An 18,923-nucleotide genomic window follows, 5' to 3' on the forward strand; every position below is an offset into this window, starting at 1 on the left:
AAATATGTACAAAAATGTGAGGGGTGTACTCACTTTTGTGAGATACTGTGTAAATAAATATATATATATATATATATATATATATATATATATATATATATATATATATATATATATATATATATATATATATATATAGCCACAACCACCCCGACAAGTATTCTCATTTTACTGTATTTCTTTTTCTGCCTGTCATTACCTGCTAACATCTTGTGTACAGGCGGTGCAATATCCACCTCCGCCAATTGTTCAAACGTGGTAACATGATAAAGCCGGACCTGGGCACTGCCCTGTAGGGCGATCCACATCCCCTGGTTGGAGCTGACCATACACGTTACACAGCGGTTCTGGTCCTGTCCAATGTGGAACATGTGCTGTGACAAGAAGAGGCAAAAAAAATAAAATATTTCAGTTTCTGTTGAAGGCATATCAAAACTGGGGTGCGTTAAAAAAAAAAAAAAAAAAAAAAAGACATAAAGATGCAGACTATCATGGAAGTTTCAACCTTCTTTTTACCTGTTGATCCCGCCAGTAGATCTGTCATTTTTGCAATTCCTGTAACAAGCAAAGCTGTCCAGCATAAAGGGGTAGACATGTGCAATTCGTTTTGGTCTGAATGTAAATTCGGACAAATTTTTGGTTATGAAATTTTAATTGAAATTAGTTTAGATTTGTTTTGTTTATTTGTTTTCTTCGAATTTAGATCATGCTGGGTCAATGATGCCACAAGGGGGCAGGGCCACACGTTGACATAATCAGGTGACTCTGCCCCTTTGCCATTTTTTTAAATAGCTAAAATGCCAGACGGAGGAGCAGGTAGTCAGTGGGAAACCTTCGATGAGACCGGAGGTTTTTTTTTTGGGTCCGGCGGGCAGCGTGATTGATGGACTGACACCGGTGGGGACATTGTTTTTTATTTAATAATAAAGGAATTGTTGAAAACTCGTGTACGCGTGTTGTATCTTTAGTCACTTTTTTGGTGAATGGGAAGGGCCATACTCATTCATATTGGGGAGGGGATCTGACGCCCCCTTGTTAAAAGGGCTTCCAGATTCCGATAAGCTTTTGATGCACCTGGAATGTATTTAAACTGAACATTCAACTTTAAAGGAGAAGTTCACCTTTCTAAAACAAATACCAAATACACATTTTTGTGCAGGTAAAAAAAAATCATACGTTATTTTTTTATTTTAGGAGCCTGTAAAGCATTGCAGATCACAGGTGAAATCTCAGGCTTCTGCACACAGTCAGTGTATCTGCCATGGTTGGGACGCAGGCTCTCTTTCTATTACTAGTGTGGGACCTGCGGATGGTGGGGTACTTTGACGCAGTAAGTGGGCTTAGCACTAAATGACCATATAGTGTGACCAAATCCCCATATTTTTGGAATATGTTGAAATGTTTTTAAAAAGCCTTGCAGGATTTAAATGTCATTTTTGTATGTGCGCTGTAAATCTATTTTGTACCATCAGTGTATCTGTCTGCTTGTACCGCGTATGGGCAAGCAATTACACAATCACAAGAAGCAGTGGTGGCCCGCTTATTAGGGACCCTATCCATGCGTCTGTCCCCCTAATCTACATGCAGGGTGCCGGATGCATGGATTCAAATGGGGGGGGTGGTGATTTTGGAGCACACAATTAGAGCCAAAGGCGCTAATGGGCTTCAAAAAAGGGTGGGCTCAGGGCGCAGTGCCCACCTATTGGCCAATCAGGAAGCGGGTCATGAGACCTGTCACCCGATTGGCTGAAAGGACAGGCGATCCTATTGGACGCCTAGGAGGGAGGATACGCATGGCAGAAGCCGCTGTGATGCTGAGGAGGAGGAGACGCTTGCCTGGAACTGCCCGTCTGGAACGTAGATGGGGTGAGTGCTGAATGACCGACTGACTGTGAGACCCCCAGGGGCTTACTAGCGCCCTGGTAGTGAATTTAATACTGAAAGCAAAAGGCTGCTAGTACTTGTAGTCCATTCATTCACAGATCTCCGTGAATGAATGACGCAGCCATGTGGGCGGAGTGTTACCCCAACAATGGATGGAACATGTAACATGTTCCCAAAGGTGAACGTATCCTTTAAAAACTTTGCAAGTACAGAAAAATATCTGTTGATTTCCAAGAAATGCACTCAATGCCTAATCTCTAAATGAAAAAGTCATCAGCGGACCCACCTCTTGAAGCAGGGATGATGTGTTGAAGATGGTGACCCTGTTCTGACATCCACACCAGAGCTTTCCAGAGACGGACACCATTTTGGTGACAGGGTTTCCAGGGGAACCTAAAGAAATAGTTTTGGAGTTCTGAGGATCCCAAAAACTTCCTGGAAAACAGAAGATGCAAGAGGTCAGAGAAAACCGGAAAAACAGACGTGTACCTATTTATTTCAAATAGATGTATTCCTAGTATCCTCATATCTACAGACGTACAATATACGGCAGGGATGTGCGGTGAGGTCAGTGGCTGGTGAGGCACTGGCTAGTATCAGAGCCAGATACACACAGGTTACATACGCTGCGATCGGTAGAGCGAGAGCAATAATTCTAGCACTAGACCTCCTCTGTAACTCTAAACATGTAACCTGTAAACATTTTTAAAGCGTCAGCTATATAGATTTAGAAGTACTAAAGTATGGCCCCATTCTACTAGTGCGCGCAATTGTAAAGTGTGACATGTTAGGTATCCATTTACTCGGCGTAACAACATCTTTCACATTTTTTTTTGTATAATCGGGCTAACTTTAGTGTTTTATTTTATTCATGAAACAGTTTAAAAAAATATATAAAAAGCTCCAACGACCGCCATTTTATTCCCTAAGGTATCTGCTAAAGCAATATATATATATATATAATGTTTGGGGGTTCCGAGAAATTTTCTAGCAAACAAAATATGATTTTTACATGTAGGAGAGAAGTGTCAGAATTGGCCTGGGTGGCAAGGGGTTAATTACAATAAGTAAGCAAATTCTGTACTCAAACAGGTGGCTTAACGGACAAATTACTGAAGTTTGAAGTTATAACTTCCAACCAGTAATTTCACAGTAAATAGATGAATAATAAATTATTATGTCGTAACATATAGCATAATAATATACGATTTAGCATGATTATAACAGTACCTTTTCAGCAGAATCAGTTTCTCCCTTTTAACTGTATGAGAAAAGCATGGGATTGTGCGTACATCTTTTACCCATAAACACATGTTTTTCCTTGTAGATAAGAGGGCTGGGCTGGAAGGGAGTATTTGTCTTTTAGACACATGCCCCCTTCTATGACACTGCACTGAGAGGTGTGCCTCCACTGCAGCATTTTTATTGGACAGCTGGGACCAATGGTACTTTACCATTGGTCCAAAACTCCAAGCTGCTCATTGAGCTCAGTGCTTCTGACAAGAAGTGAGAGGCACTGTGAGACTCTCAGTCTGCTGCAAACAGAGTGTGTCAGCTTGTATTTAACCAACTCCCACCCGGCCACTGCACATAAACAGTGCTTCCTCCTGAGTGGGCATTCAGGAACGTTCTTCAGATGGAGGGGGATTGCGCGGCATGATCCCAGTGAGCTTGTGTGACCTGGACACAGCGCATCTCCGATCGGCTGGAGGGCTCTGTAATTGGCCCTCCTGATCACATGATGGCTATGTTCAATCACAGCTGTCATGTGATGTAAATAGAGAGCTAACTGGTAGGCAATCGCCTCCCCTCTCCTCCCACGGAAGTTGTCAGTGAGGAGAGGAGAGCAGATCGCAGCAGCCAGTGATCAGCGAGTATGAGCTGTTTTTTTACAGCTTTTTACACTGATCACCAGCCCAGTGTCCCCACACAATGTCCCCAAAACACTGTTCCCGCACAGTAAAAACACCTGTCCCCCACATATGTAACAGTAAAATCATATGTCCCAAGGATCGTCTGTACACATATGTCCATGATCACACAAACCAATTATGATACACTTAACGGGATTTTTTTTTTTTTTTTTTTACCAAAGACTTGTAGCAGAATACATTTTGGCTTAAATTTATGACAACATTACATTTTATTGGATTTCTTTTAAAACAAATTAGAAAATATATATTTTTTATCAAAATTTCAGCTCTTTATTTCGCTTCTATCGCAAAAAATAAGAAAAAATATTTGTGAATAAATACCACCAATAGAGAGCTCTATTTGTGTGAACAAAATGATAAAAATTTCATTTGGGTACAGTGTTGCATGACCGCGCAATTCTTATTGAAAGTGCAAGCACGCTGAAAGCTGAAAATTGGCCTGGGAAGGAAGGGGGTGAAAGTGGCCAGTATTGAAGAGGTTAAAGTGACTGCTCTGTATTTAGCTTCTGACAGGCTGCGCAAGGAGCCCCGTGTCTCTAGAAACACAGGTTGTAGGAATTTTTGCCAGTGGTGGGGTAGGACTTAGGCTACACATAATCCCCAAATTTGGGGTCTCTGTGACCCCAGGTCACTGAGCTGCGACCCACGAAACTCAATTTTTTTAAAATCTTTTTTTAAGGAACATGGCAGGTGAGGCCCTGCCTCACCTACCTCCCCTGACTGTGTGTCCCTGCTATATGGTCATACATTTTTGGTCATCTAACCCACACATTTATATGACCTGTCATCCCATGCCGGAAGAACGCAGTGATAACTGCTAGCGGTTATAGCTGCTGGCAATGATCGCATTCTAGAAAATCAGACATGCTGGTTGTACCAAAGTCAATCGATGAACCGACTTTGGTACAATCATCCTGCCCATACATGGGATCACGTCTTGGCTGGTCCCTGCTGAATCGGCCGAGATTTGAACCATCTTTGGCTGGCTTATTAGTCATGTTTGACCGAGAACAATGCACTCTATACCTGCTTGGGGCTTTAGATCAGCGGCTGCTGATCAGGGAGGCTGTGTGACTGAATAAAATAGCACATTCAGACAGGCCGAATATCTGTGGAAGGGAAAAAGTTCTATTCTGACCACCCAGATCCCCAATGTGTCCATTGCAATAACTCGTTGATGGACTCTTTCATGGTGCGGGGTCCACTTGCAATGGCAGATTACAAGTAGATTGTATGTGCATTCATCAGAGGAAGCCACAGCATGCCGAGATGGAATATACAAGGATGATACTTCCACTCGGGTACAGGTTATATAAAGAAGGTCCAGTGGTTTCCCAGCAAGGTCTTATCCCTCACCTGCTTCTCTCTGGTAAACAATGAGATCTCCATTTGCTAATGACACAAACACTTGGTTGTCCAGATACCTGAGGGGCAAAAAAGAAAACAACAATTTAGGTTGAGCTGCCAACTGAGCATTAATGGGTTACATGAATATGAAATATAGGGGGTGGGGGGGCTGGGAAATAACTTGCTAACCCCAACACTCACAGTATACACATGACAGCCGCTGTGTGCTGCATCTTCATGCTGTTCTTGCGGTTGCGGATGTTGTCAGAAGACTGATAGACGTGAATGCTGCAATACAAACATAGAAACCGTCATGCTTTTTGGACAAAACAGTTGCAAACACAGTTAAGACCTCTCTTATCTTCCTGAATTATTTTATGCCCCATTTTTGGGCTTATTTTGGGACATTTACAAATCCTCCCATGGCTCTCTTTTATCATTCATTCAAATTTATACCAGCTGATGCCTGTGGAACCCCCATACCTTAAAGTGGATCCCAACACTCACCCAGTAAACTGTATTAAACAGTATTAATGTATATATACACATGCATGTATCCCTACCTTGCAAATGTCACCCCCTTCAGCAGTAGGAGCCCCACAAAACTCTGGAATCAGTGGGTGGGTCTCTTTGCCGGAGCTCGTGGGCAGAGTTGTGATGTCACAAAGCTCCCTCGCCCACCTCTATACTCTCCTATTCCTGAGTTTTGAGTAACATCCAGTCAAAACTCAGGAAAGGCAGCACATGGCTTTAGCATGCCCAATCATGCTGAGGTGTGAAAACTGAAAGGGGCAGCTTTCCGCCGCTTGCCCTGGGGCCGCCCACTCAGCACCCGGTCAGTAGGCCGTAAAGCTGCGGCCTAAACGTTCGTTTGCCTGCCGCTAGTGCGTGGCCTGCGGGGGGGGGGGGGGGGGGGGTGCTTACCGATCCGAAAGCGGCAGCCCTCCGCCGCCCTTCCACCAATCATATGGTCGGTAGGCCGCAAAGCCGCGACCTAAATTTTTGGCCACCTGCAGCCCATGGGGGGGAACTGGACCAATCCGAACTGGCGAACGGAGGGGGTACACGCACAAACTGAAATCGCCAGCCTCTGCCATACGCCCAGCACCCAGTCGGTAGACCACAAAGCCGCGGCCTAAATTACAGAAGGGCCGCCGCAGTCAGTCCCCCAACCGCGGATGTCCAGTCACCCGCCTCCTAGGCCCAACCACTACAGCAGGTGAGCCTAAGGGATACCCCCCTCAATAGCAACCCCCGAGGGTGGAAGGGGGGGGGGGCAGTGTGTCAAAAATGCACTTAGGTAAGAAGCCTGGGCCTCACCCGGGAAGGGAGGGAAGGGGGGGGTGGAGGAGAACCCCGGAGGGACCAACCACCCCAGGAAGTACCTGCACCCCATACCATTTCCAGGGAAGGAGAGGAGGGGACCCCGTACTTATTGATCAGGTGAAGCATGCGTGTAATGCTCCCAGACAGAACCCCTCGCCATCGAAGTGAGGGGCTGTCGGCCATGAGGAACGCAGCGACTCAGGCCAAGACCCGGTCGCATGCGACCTCACGAGACGTTTAACTCGCAGGGCCAGCCCCCATCCAGTGGGGCTATGTCGAGCCTAGCGCATAGCTGTGGTCTGCACACGCTCGCTGGCCAGACTGGAAAGAGCACCGGATCTTAGTGTCCAGCCCATCGCCCAGCCCGGCAGTTGAATGTAGATCTCACCGGAGAAAAATCCAGGAAAAAAAGAAAACAACAAACAAAAAAAATTCCCAGGACTAGAGTTTCCAGCAGGGAACTAGGTCCTTACTTCTGACAAGGCAGAAAAAAAACTGAAGGCCTATAGCAGGGGAGGGGGGAGTGTATACCACCTAGGACTGCCCATAGTTGTAGCCAAGTCTTTTTTTCTACCTAGTGTCCTACTCCTGTAGGGGGCGGTATAACCCTATGGTTCTGAATAATGGAGCGATGTGTCAGTCAATGAACGAAAGAGAAAATTATCTGTGTGTCTTTTTTTTTTTTTGTAAAATAAAAAAGAGGATTGCTCAGAGCTGGATTGACTCTTTGTGGCAGGACTGGGCACAGATGACTTGACACCCTCTACTTTACCAGGTAGAAGTCTTCATTAAAAAAATGTTTTTCAGGTTTACATTCACTTTAAGTATCTTATGTAGAGATATTTTCTCTATATATACAGCTTCTTACTTTACTATAGACCCTTGGGTTGGCCCATGCTTGCAGTGTGACCCCTTACCTTCCCTTGCTTGGCACTGCCACTCCATCAGAGTATGTGTCTTATTGGGTGTTCTGCCGCCTTGACAGCAAATTCAGTTTTTTACGTATTGCTCTAGCTCCAGAAGAAACGCACCTACAAGCGTGAAACTAGTCGAGCACATTACTTGTATCTTGAAAAGCAGAAATGACACCTCCTGAGTTGGCTACGGTTACCCATCATTAACTATTGTTAGGATTTTACCTATTCAGGTCACCATATATGCTATTGTATTAGGTTGGTCACATTTTCTAGGCCGCCTAGTGTATCCATTGAGCCCTTTGGACTCTGGATAGACGACGGACCTGGGAGAAAGTTTTAATCACTTTCACTTATACATGTATTTTAGCAAGTGTTTGTCTATGATTTTGCTACAAATTCTAATAAACTTTGTGATACTTCTTTTAGTATGCCTATTAAGTCCATTCTTTTCAAACTCCAGTTCTATACATCAGACTACAGTGGTGGGAGATCAAACTTGCCTGCTAAAATCAAAACTTGAAAACCATATATCGGCCAATGTTAATCTCTAAAGCAATTCTGTGGCTACAATAAAATGTCAATAAATGGCTTTTCCATAAAAACAGGTTAGTAATACTCACCTTTTACTCTCCCCACACAGAGTGAAAACTGAGATGGAGAAAAATCTGACAAGGTTCTGCTCTCTACAGCTGTATCCTGGCCTAGGCCCACAAGGCCCAGGCTTAGGGAAGCACTTTGCAGGGGGGGCAGCACGGAAAGAGTCCCCACCGGCTTGCGCTGTTAGTGTAGCACCAGTCTTATAGCGTGGACTGGGCTGAGGCAAATTAGCCTAGCACCCCCATAAAGCGGCCACTCTGCTTCCGGTATGCAGGCGGCCGACAATTCTCAACTTTTGGGAGGGTGCTGCTTCTAATTTTGACTGTCCTATCATCCTGGACCACAAACCTTCCGCACTGTGCTATGTTTTCTGCTGCATCATTGGCATGGTTATATCTTCTTAGTCCACTCCATAAAATCTTCAGACATTTTTACATAAAGTAGAACTATGGGCAACTCTTTTTTTTTTATTTTTTTTTTACATTTTGGATAGAATAAGGGAGGGTTATAGCCCCTGTCAGTTTATTTTTTACTATCCCTGTCCCATTGCAGAGATTTCCCTTCACATCCTGCCCCATAGCCAAACAGGAAATAAGAGGAAATCTATACAAATTAAGGGAATCCATTGCGCCCCCCCCAAGATGGCCCCAGAACTAGTGTCCCCACTTGAAAATTCCAGGACGGGTCTTAAATAGCACGGGGTGTGGCTTTGACAGGAAGGGGTGGGTCATATTTAATTTAAGTTTAGTCGGGCCTAGGGCAGCACAAATCCTAAATACACTACCGCTCTACAGTATCCTAAATAAAGAAAAGTCTCTAGAGAACCCAAGTGACCAGAGAAATCCAACTCACCACCTAACCTCCTACAACAGAAAAAAACAGATGCTGAACCTGAAAGCAGTTTCAACTTTATTGGTCAATGTATCTATTTTTTTTCTTGGCAATTAAAGATAAAAGTGAAAATTCCAACAGCATTCAAATTTAAATGTACCATCACTAGGGCTGAAACAACTAATCGATTAATCCTCAACTCAATTGATTACTATTTTCATAATCGATTAATCGGTCAGTCGATTAGTTGGCCTGCATACAGAATGCATTATTTGTTTACATATCAGGAAATACAGTGCAGCACACATACAGCTCAGTACATCATCCATACATGTCAGTAAGTGCCTAAGAACTTGTGAATGTGTGAGGAGCAATGCCTCATGGGACATGTAGTCCCAGGCAGGAGTGGTTCTAAAGGCAGAAGTTTTCTTTACCTTGCTATTGGGGCACTCTATATTGTACTTAAAGTGGTGGGCCAGCTGAAATTATTATTATTTTTTTTAAAGTCAGCAGTTACAAACACTGTAGCTGCTGACTTTTAATAAGCACACTTACCTGTCCAGGGTGCCCGCGATGTCGGCCGCCCGACGCCGACCCATCCCTCGGCTCTCTGGTTCCGGCACCGCCATTCCAACGAAGGGAAACAGGCAGTGGAGCCTTGCGGCTTCACTGCCCGTTTCCTACTGTGCATGCGCGAGTCACGCAGCGCTTTGTGAATGGCCGGCTGTGTTCTGGGACACACAGAGTTCCCAGAACACACTGCATCACCTTCCCCAAAAGAGAACGCGAGGAGGAGATGACTGAAGATCACCGCAGTGTAGAAAGTGGCAGATTAGGACGATCTGCCTATCAACAGCCATTTCTGGTAAGTTTAAAAAAAAAATTTTTCCTTCTGATTTTTAGGGACATTTTTATGTAATTTTTTTTTTTTTTCTTTTAGGGTTGCCCTCCACTTTAACGCACAGCAAAAAGCACTGTAGAAACAGGTCAAAAGCAAACTGCATAGGTGCGTACCGAGCCTTATGCTGGCCACACGGATCAATTTTCAGACGGAAATATTCATACGAAAAATCTTTGTACATTCGCTGAATGAAAGAATTTTGCTTGAAATTTTCACTTGTTTTTAACATTCTGTTTTAAAATGAATGTAATTTCTGAATGAAACCACAAACACTGTCTGAAAATTCCTTTGACCAAGCAGTTTTCTATTATTTCTAAATTTTCCTGTCCCTGTGGTTGAAATCGAACGTCGATTTGACCCCACTAACTATTAGAAAATTGAGCGAACGTTCTTAAAATGACATTGTTTTTGTATGGCCAACATATATTACAGATCTGTTTGAAAATCTGCAAAACAGTCTAACTTTTTTTTTTTTCTTTAAAAAAGATCGGAGTCTGCTAATATTTACCAGATTCAACCTTTAATAGTATATACAGTATATCTCCTCTAATAGTATATACAGTATATCTCTTCTGTCTGTTATTCTCAGAGTGGATTAGAGATTTTGGTCTCTAATCATACAGTTAGTTATTTATATTTATCACTGCATAAAGAATAAATTGCCTTTTTTTAAACTTTACATATTAACTAAATTATACACCACACTTTTTTGTAAGGTTATTTAACCGATTAAGCGAAACAATAAAATCGGCCAACTAATCGATTATGAAAATAATCGCCACACTCCATTCCATACATATTCTCTGATGTTGGTAAATGAGTGGCTTTAACCATGCATGCCATGAATTAGGAAACCTTGGGGACCACCCATCTTGTGTCCTCTGATCCTGGAGAGCTGTTGGGCAACAGACTTACCTGTAACAGTGGCCAAGTGGTTGGCAGTTCCACCTGGTAGCACTAGGGTCATTGGTTCAAATCCCAACAACTGCACTACCTGCCTGGAGTTTGCATGTTCCCCCTGTGCTTAAGTAGGTTTCCTCCTAGTACTCTGGTTTCCTCCAACCCTCCAAAGACATGCTGGTAGGTTAATTGGTTCCTGTCTAAATTGGCCCTAGCGCTTGCTGGGGAATGATGAACTGGGCAGATCCCATACAGTCCCTGCTTCCGAGTCATAATCCCTGTTAACTTTATTCTGAAACTGTAATGAGGTCCTTTTAAGATTTGCAGAAGTCTTGCCAGCTCCCCTGCCAAGATTTCTTTAAATTTAACTTTTACAATTATGACACACAGTACAGATTCAGGCTAAACGTGCCAAACTTGTCATAAGACCCATGCCACTTCTAACCTCCCTGGCAGGGGTTACTGATAAAAAAAGTCTTTATTTCATCTCTATATAGCCAACTAATAACCATTTGTCAGGACATCTCTGTTAGCCCAGGCAGAAGAGAGTGGGATAAAGACTTAGGTGCTATATCAGATGATGATTGTCAAATTATTTTTTATACTTCATATACTGTGAAAATACCCCAAACTGGTCATTTATATTGGCGAGAGCTGGTGAATACAATTAATAGGGCTTTTCATACTCACATTAACCTAGATCCCAAGATAACCTTATTGGGTTATCTAGATGAGGAGCTATTTTCACTTGAGATATTGGTACCAATTAACAGATTACGGTTTAAAGCGCGTAAGACCATCACTTTGAAATGGTTTTTGCCCAGTCCACTCTCGTTTGAGCAATGGCGTCTCCAGGTAAAGGACACCCTCCTGAAGGAAAGACAGATTGATCGAAATAGGGGTACACCGAATACATTTTATAAACTGCGGGAGCCATGGTTGGCGGTGCCAGGCCTGGCTCCACTTTTACTGGTCTCTTTAAGATTGCTGCAATGTGGTTAATCCCGTTATGGTGATGAAAGTACGCCTTGTATATAAAGTAGAGCGCTGGCTGGTTTCTAAAGGGTTAACCCAGTTGCTAGGTTGCCCAAAAAGGGGACGGTCATTCCTATGAGTTGTTAAGGCATGCTCTGGTTTTTACATAAAGTAGTGCAGAGCAGTGGTGGCTGGTGTTTTTTTTTTTTGGGAAGGGGTGACCAACAACCACCCGTCTCCTCCCCTCGTGGCCGGCGCCACCTACCCTTCCCCCCCCGCTGTTTGCTGGTCGGTCCAGCACTTACCTCATCTAGGCGGGTAGCAGGTGGCAGGCAGCGGCTCCGATTCCAGCGTCCGGCTCCTCCCCTCCTCCTAGTCTTCCAATAGGATCGCCTGTCCTTTCAGCCAATCGGGTGATGGGTCTCAAAACCTGCTTTCTGATTGGCCGGGAGGAGGATCAGTGTTACAACAGCAATTGGTCATTCACTGTTGTAACACACCTGGGTGGGCTCCGTTCATATTCTCTGCGCCCCGAACCCACCCGATTTGAGCCTCTAGCTCTAATAAGGTGCTTCAAATAAAACACCCACTCCCCATCGGAATCCATGCTTCCCACGTCCTGCAAGGGGCCGGATGCATGGATAGGGGGAGGCGGTGATGGATAGTAGGGGCGGTGTTCGTGCGCCCTTAAAGGATGGGCCGCCCCTGGTGCCAACAATCTCCCATGCCTTGCAATCACATAATGACTACCGAGATGTTAACTGACATATGATACTATGAAACCCTATACATATCTTCTCTTGAGTTGTGTATATTCACCTGTATGACTAAAATATAGCTTTTGTAGGGTTGGAAGTCTAAAAGGTTGGTAATACTGTATGTGATAGCAAGTGAACTTTTTGGTTGGTGTGCGTTACACCTTTATTTTCTTTTTTGTTATTTCCTTTTTTCTTTCTCAATGTTTGGTTGCTTGTATACATGCAAAAAGGTCAATAAAAATTATTGGAAAAAATAAATAAATTGGCCCTAGTATGTTCATGTATGCATATGAGTTAAGAGCTTAGATTGTAAGCTCCTTGAGGCAGGGAATGATGTGAAAGTACAATATATACACACACACACACACAAATACACACATACACATTGATGGTGCTACACAAGAACCTGTACTAAAAAAATAAATACAACTGCAGCTTATATGTTAACATGAAAAATAAAATAAAAATTAAGTTCTGAGCTTCTAGAAGTTCAGAACATCCAATTTTGCTTGACGAAGAAAAGCTTATGGAGCTGTATTGACTAGGTGGGTGTTAAAGCTGCAGATAACAATAACAAATAGGTCAACCAGGCTTAAAATGAATGGCCCTTGTGTGTCATTCATTTTAAACCTTGTTAAACTTAAAATGGGGAAGTTCTGCAAATTAACACAAATATATAATAAATGAGGTGGAAGCTTCATACCTGACAAAAGAGCAATAACTACCTTTCTTCAAAGAACACTGTGTGTATACAATAACAAAGATAGGTCCCATTTCCGTTCATACACATAATGTACAATGAATTGATTTGTGGTCTCACCAGCCGTCCTCGGTGCCTAGCCACATCGAGCTCTGATAGGCCTCGGGGTCGATGCTCATGAGGTCCTCAAGGCTGCCCCGTGTGAAGGAGCTGCGGCTGGATCTCCTCACTGTTGGTCCCTCTGTGGGGCTTTCGCTCTCACGGCCCTGGTTGAAGTTGGGAATTGGAAGGAACCCAGATTCTTGCTCCTCCTCCGAGCTGGTGGTCTCGGCTGTGGTGTCTTTGGCACTCGGCATCTCTTCATCTGGGGAACAGGAGCTCATTAGATGCAGACACAACAAATTACATTAAAGTCTCTTTGCAGAGGACTGACGCCCTCTGTTGAGTCAGAAACAGAGCTTTTGCTGATGCAGCGCTGTTTGTCTGTCACAGTAAGGGAAGTGTTGGGCCTCTACAGAGAGAACACTGCTTCCACATAGAGATCAGGGTTTCCACTCTGCAGCATTCTGGAAGAACACATGCTTTTCTACTTAAAAGAGAAGTTCTGCTTTTTTTTTTCCCTCAAAAAACATACCAAGGTGGATGCAGCATCGGTTCCCTGCCGGCTCTAAGACTGAGAACCAAGCGATCAAAGATCACCCAGGTTCTCAGTGCTCCATGAGCAGAGAGCTGGTGACTGCCATTCACTGGCTCTCTGCCTTGACCCCCCCCCCCCCCCCCCGCACTTACTAGAGTGATGGGCTGTGGAGGGGGCGGTATTGGTCAGCTCAGGCTCTCAGCGGCTCACTGAGAGGCTGAGCTGGGTGTCGGACCAGGCATGTGGGTGGATCCCGACTTTATTGTCACAATCTTGCCCCAGCCTAGACCAGCAGGCTTCAGCCCACTGTCTGCTGAAAACCAGTCACGTGAGTGCAGAACGAACTGCACTCCTGTGATTTACAGGAGAAGTACAGGCAAACCAGATTTGGCTGGACTTCACCTTTAGACCCCTTTCACACTGAGGTGGTTTTCAGGCGCTTTAGTGCTAGAAATAGCACCTGAAAAAGTGCCTCCCATTCATTTCAGAGTGTCTTTTCACACTGAAAAGTCCTGCAAGCAGCATCTTTGGGGTGAGTTGGGAGCGCTCTATTTAGCGTTCCCAAAACACCCTGCCCATTGCAATGAATGAGCAGCGCTTCCAATGCACCTTAAAAGCTATTTGAAAGTGCCGCAAAACAGGACTTTTTACAAATTTTTTGGGTTAAATATTGTGCCGCTAGAAGGCGAAAAGTGCCACAAAAATGAGCGGCACTTTAGTGCTAACGGCAAAGGCGCTCAGTGTAAAGGGGTCTTAAGCTGCGGCTTTCTAAAAACTGAAAAACAAACTTTGCACATTTTTTTCCATTGAAACACCTGGAATGTATTTAGCAGATTCAAACTGAAGGTTCATTTGGGCTTTAACAGCAACTCTAATGCACGCGATCGGACTTTGACGGGAAATGTTGGATTTGTGCTTGTTGGCTGAAAGTCCGACCATGTATACGCTCCATCGAACAGTTGTTGTTGGACTTTCTTTCCCCAACAACTGTTGGCTAGCAGGTTCTCAAATTTTCCACCAACAAAACTTTGATGTCGGACTTTCACGTTCGTGTGTACACAAGTCCGTCGCACAAAAGTTCACGCATGCTCGGAATCAAGTACGAGCCGGAAACGCTCGGTCTTGTAAAACTTGCATTCGTGATGGAGATATCACATGACTATTGAACTTCTTTTATCGGCTCGCCATAGGTCTAGTGCGTCACTACGTTCGTAATTGTTGGCCAACATTTGTGTGACTGTGTGCATGCAAGACAAGTTGGAGCCAACAACCGTCGAACAAAAATCCACGGTTTTGTTGTCGGAAAGTCAGATCGTGTGTACAGGGCATAAGACCAATTTGCATACCCAAATCATTTTCATACATATTTGAAAGAACATATATGGTTTTTATCTGGCACAGGGATTTATAAAAAAAAAAAAAACACAGAACATTAATATGGAAGATTGCAGACAGGAAGGGTTTAACAAATGCATCAACAACCAGACTAAAACCCACACTGGAAAATAACAGTGGGAATGACTACATTTTTGATGCAGCAAGGTGAAGTAAAACTTACTGCCAAAGCTGGAGGAGATGGTAGAGCGGCTGGCCTGACTCTGGAGGGTTCCTGAAGGGCTAGGAGAGGACTCATCGTCGGTGTCGTCGCTATCAAATGGCACCAAATCCCGGCTGGCACTGTCTGTGTGTTCGGAGAGTTCCAGAGATGAGCCGGAGATGGAGATATGGAGACACTGCTGGGACGCCGGTTCATCCAGGGAGTTCTGCGGGAGGCGCTCTGACCTCTGGTTGGTCAGAGCTGCTGGCCTGTCTCTGTATGGGAGAAGACATTGTTAATGAGATACCTTCCACATCTAATAAAAACTTGTTTCTTCTTTTCAGTAATGCATTCAAGGTAACCAAAACACTTTCTTTTAAACTGTATGACTCAAACATCCCCACATTCCTTTGAGCCCTAATTAGCGCTTGTATGAAGTACAGGTTATAAAAGAAGAAAAGCTGCCAACAGTTATATAGAACAGGCATCTAGAAATGGCAGAACATATCTTCAGCAATTTTCATTGTTCCTGTCCTTGCCCAAATGCCCGGCTGTTTTGAAAAGGCAAAGCCCTGGCACTTCTAGTTATGCCGCGTACACACATGACCGGACTTTCCGGCAGAAAAGGTCAGACGGAATCATTTTATCGGATATTCCGATCGTGTGTATGCTTCATCTGACTTTTTTTTCATAAATTCTGACGGACCTAGAAATATTCAAAACATGTTCTCTTTCCGACGGAATCAATTCCTGTCGGGAAAACCATTCATCTGTATGCTATTCCAACGGACCAAAAACTAAGCAAGGACAGCTATTGGCTACTGACTATTGAACTTCCTTTTTCTAGTCCCGTCGTACGTCATCGCGTTCTAAACGAATGGACTTTGGTGTGATCGTGTGTAGGCAAGTCTGTTTCAGCGGAACTCCCTTTCCACCAACAAAGTTTTGTTGGTGGAAAATTTGAGAACCTGCTAGCCAACAGTTATTGGGGAAAGAAAGTCCGACAACAACTGTTCGTCAGAAAGACCGTCAGAGTTTATTCTGACGGAAAAAACGGTTGTGTGTACGTGGCATTAGTGTCAGACGTTGTCCTCTTCTGCCCTAACATAACTGTTGGCTCACCACTACAATAGGTGACCTTGTCAGTCAACAGAAATGCATGTGAGGTGGAAAAGAACTTTGCCAACATAAGGCTTGATTCGCATTAATGTGTTTTTTGAAGCTTTTTGCATTTTGCAACACATAGTTACATCGTTAGTCAGGTTGAAAAAAAAAAAGACAAGTCCATCCAGTGAAAACCACAAAAAATAAATAAATAAATAAATAAATAAATAAATAAATAAATAAATAATATATCATATCAATCCCATATACCCACACGTTCACACCAATGTATTTTTGTGCCTCTGCATTTTTTGAAAAGGGTGGGGGACTTCTTTTCCCACAAAATGCAGCGTTTTGCATGCAATAGACTTCAATGGACCCGCAACGAAAACGCAAGTATGATTTGTGTGTTTTTTTACCATTCACTGTATATAACTGGTTGCTAAGGAGTGGGCCAGGAAGCCAGCCGCTGTGTCCTTAACAACCTACAAGTCATCAGCTGTCATTAGGCTTCCCCGTTGACAGCGGAATGTTAAAAAAAAAAAAAAAAAAAATTGACGGAAAAACACCCCGGCGTGGGGTCCCCCTCCATACCAGACCCTTATCCAAGCATGCAACCGGGTAGGTCAAAAAAGAGAGTGGACAAGCAAGCCCCCCCTCCCCCCGAACCATACCAGGCCGCATGCCCTCAACGTGGGGAGTGGGTGCTTTGGGGTGGGGGGAGGCTCTGCGCCCCCCCCCCCACTCCAAAGTACCTTTGCTTCCATGTTGATGGAGACAAGGGCCTCTTCCCAACAACCCTGGCTGGTGGTTGTCGGGGTCTGCGGGCAGGAGGCTTATAGGAATATGGAAGTTCCCTTTAACAAGGGGGGAGGGATCTGCCAGATGGCTCCAGTAGAAGATGGCTCGGAGCTATTTTTCAATAAAGGAATTGTCAAAAACTGGCTCTTGTTTTTTTTTTTTTACATTTCACTGCTTTTTTGGTGAATGGGTAGGGGTATACGCTGTATTTTTCTTGAATTTATTTTAGGCGGCAATTTTTGTTTTACATTCAGCTGTCAGGGGGAAAACCCACAGACAGCTAATAAATCATCGGTTGTGAAGGATGCAGCTTCCCGACCTGCTCCTTAGCAACCAGCTATATACAGTGAATGTAAAAAAATTAAAAAAAACACACACAACTCGCAAATCGTGGTAAAAACGTGGTTACAAAAATCACTGCAAAAATGTTCAAAGGCAACATGCATAGAAGTGAATCGAGCCTAAGGCAGAATCTATGTTCAAGTGAAGCTACCGATTGGCTGTCTGTGCTTGAAAGATGGTGAGTTAATCATCATTTGGGTTTCAGCATTTGGAGGAAGCCCAAAGCAGCTGACAGGTAAAATGTATCAACACAACCAAAAATAAACAAAAAAAACAAATGAAAATGAAATATATTGCAACTTACTAGTCAGATTTGGTGGATGCATTAGAATGCATTAAGGTGAAAAAACGTGAGAGTTTACAAACCCTTTAACTGGGGCACAGACACTAATAAAAACGTGTTGTAATCCCTCCGTACTCTATCCAAAACAAAAAAAAAATAAAGTTTTGCCTTTAGTTATACTTTAAGGTGACGATGCTCACTCACTGTACTGCATTCTAAGGAGGAGCAGCATTATCACCCTAGGACAGGAAGTGTGTTAGCCCTACAAAACACCTCCTATTCTCCATACCATGGTGGGGAGGTGTTCCATTGTTCCTAGGGATGAACTGGGTAGGGCTGATAAAACTTTGGATAAAGTTGTACAGTTCAAAGAACAGCGGGTAGCACTGGATTCCAGGCAGGATCACCAAGTATTATTGAACAAATATAACAAAACACTTTCAATGATTGATTTACCAGACCAAAAGCTAGCAAACAAGGAGATGCTCTTGTTAGAGTTTACATACTTAAATATTACACCATTTTTTTAACCATGAATTAAAGCTAGCTATGTACAATCAGATGTGCATGCCCGATTTGACAATGGGGTTGATTTACTAACGCTGGAGAGTGTAAAATCTAGTGCGTCTGAGCATGGAATCCAAATTGGCTTCTAACTTCAGCTTGTTCAACTAAGCTTTGAATAAAAAAAAAAACAAAAAAAAAAAAAACTGCAAGCCGATTCGTTTCTGCACCAGATTTTGCACTTTCCAGTTTTAGAAAATCCACCCCAATGTCTTTTTAGCCCCGAACACACTATCAGATTGTCTGCTGAGTTTTTCCTTCAGATTTACCAAAACCATATAATATGAGGTCAAACCTTAGGAGTTTCAATGTGAATGCAATCAGGCAGGCCCTTCTACTACATGGTTTTGGTAAATCTGAAGGAAAAACTCAGCAGACAATCTGATAGTGTGTATGGGGCTTTTCCATTTTCTCGCTCAGTAGCAATTCAGTTCCAGGAGGCAAAGGACAACGCAAGGGAGAGGTGAGCAGACAGACCTGCCTGGTCCTTTAAAGCCCCAAGAGCACATGCTGGGGTCTACTTTGAAATGTCTTCCAGACATTGGATCACTACCCAGTCAATCCGTTTAATTTTTATGAGCACCA

General features: G+C 43.7%; 1 protein-coding gene across 2 annotated transcripts in view; it reads right to left on the minus strand.

Moving 5' to 3' along the window:
• The window catches only part of ARHGEF17 (Rho guanine nucleotide exchange factor 17), a 363,821-nt gene that overhangs the window by 20,950 nt on the left and 323,948 nt on the right, over window positions 1-18,923 (minus strand). For both annotated transcript variants that reach the window (XM_077451476.1, XM_077451475.1), the window contains exons 15-20: window positions 15,266-15,519; window positions 13,191-13,434; window positions 5,367-5,453; window positions 5,175-5,242; window positions 2,171-2,319; window positions 200-374 (exon numbers count right to left, since the gene is read on the minus strand). In XM_077451476.1, coding sequence (XP_077307602.1) covers window positions 200-374; window positions 2,171-2,319; window positions 5,175-5,242; window positions 5,367-5,453; window positions 13,191-13,434; window positions 15,266-15,519 — 977 coding nt within the window. The remainder of the gene's footprint in view (window positions 1-199; window positions 375-2,170; window positions 2,320-5,174; window positions 5,243-5,366; window positions 5,454-13,190; window positions 13,435-15,265; window positions 15,520-18,923) is intronic.

This window comes from Lithobates pipiens, unplaced genomic scaffold, assembly GCF_037356315.1.
Source record: "Lithobates pipiens isolate NorthernLeopardFrog02 unplaced genomic scaffold, aLitPip1_a1.2 Scaffold_23, whole genome shotgun sequence".
NCBI classification, from domain to species: domain Eukaryota; kingdom Metazoa; phylum Chordata; class Amphibia; order Anura; family Ranidae; genus Lithobates; species Lithobates pipiens.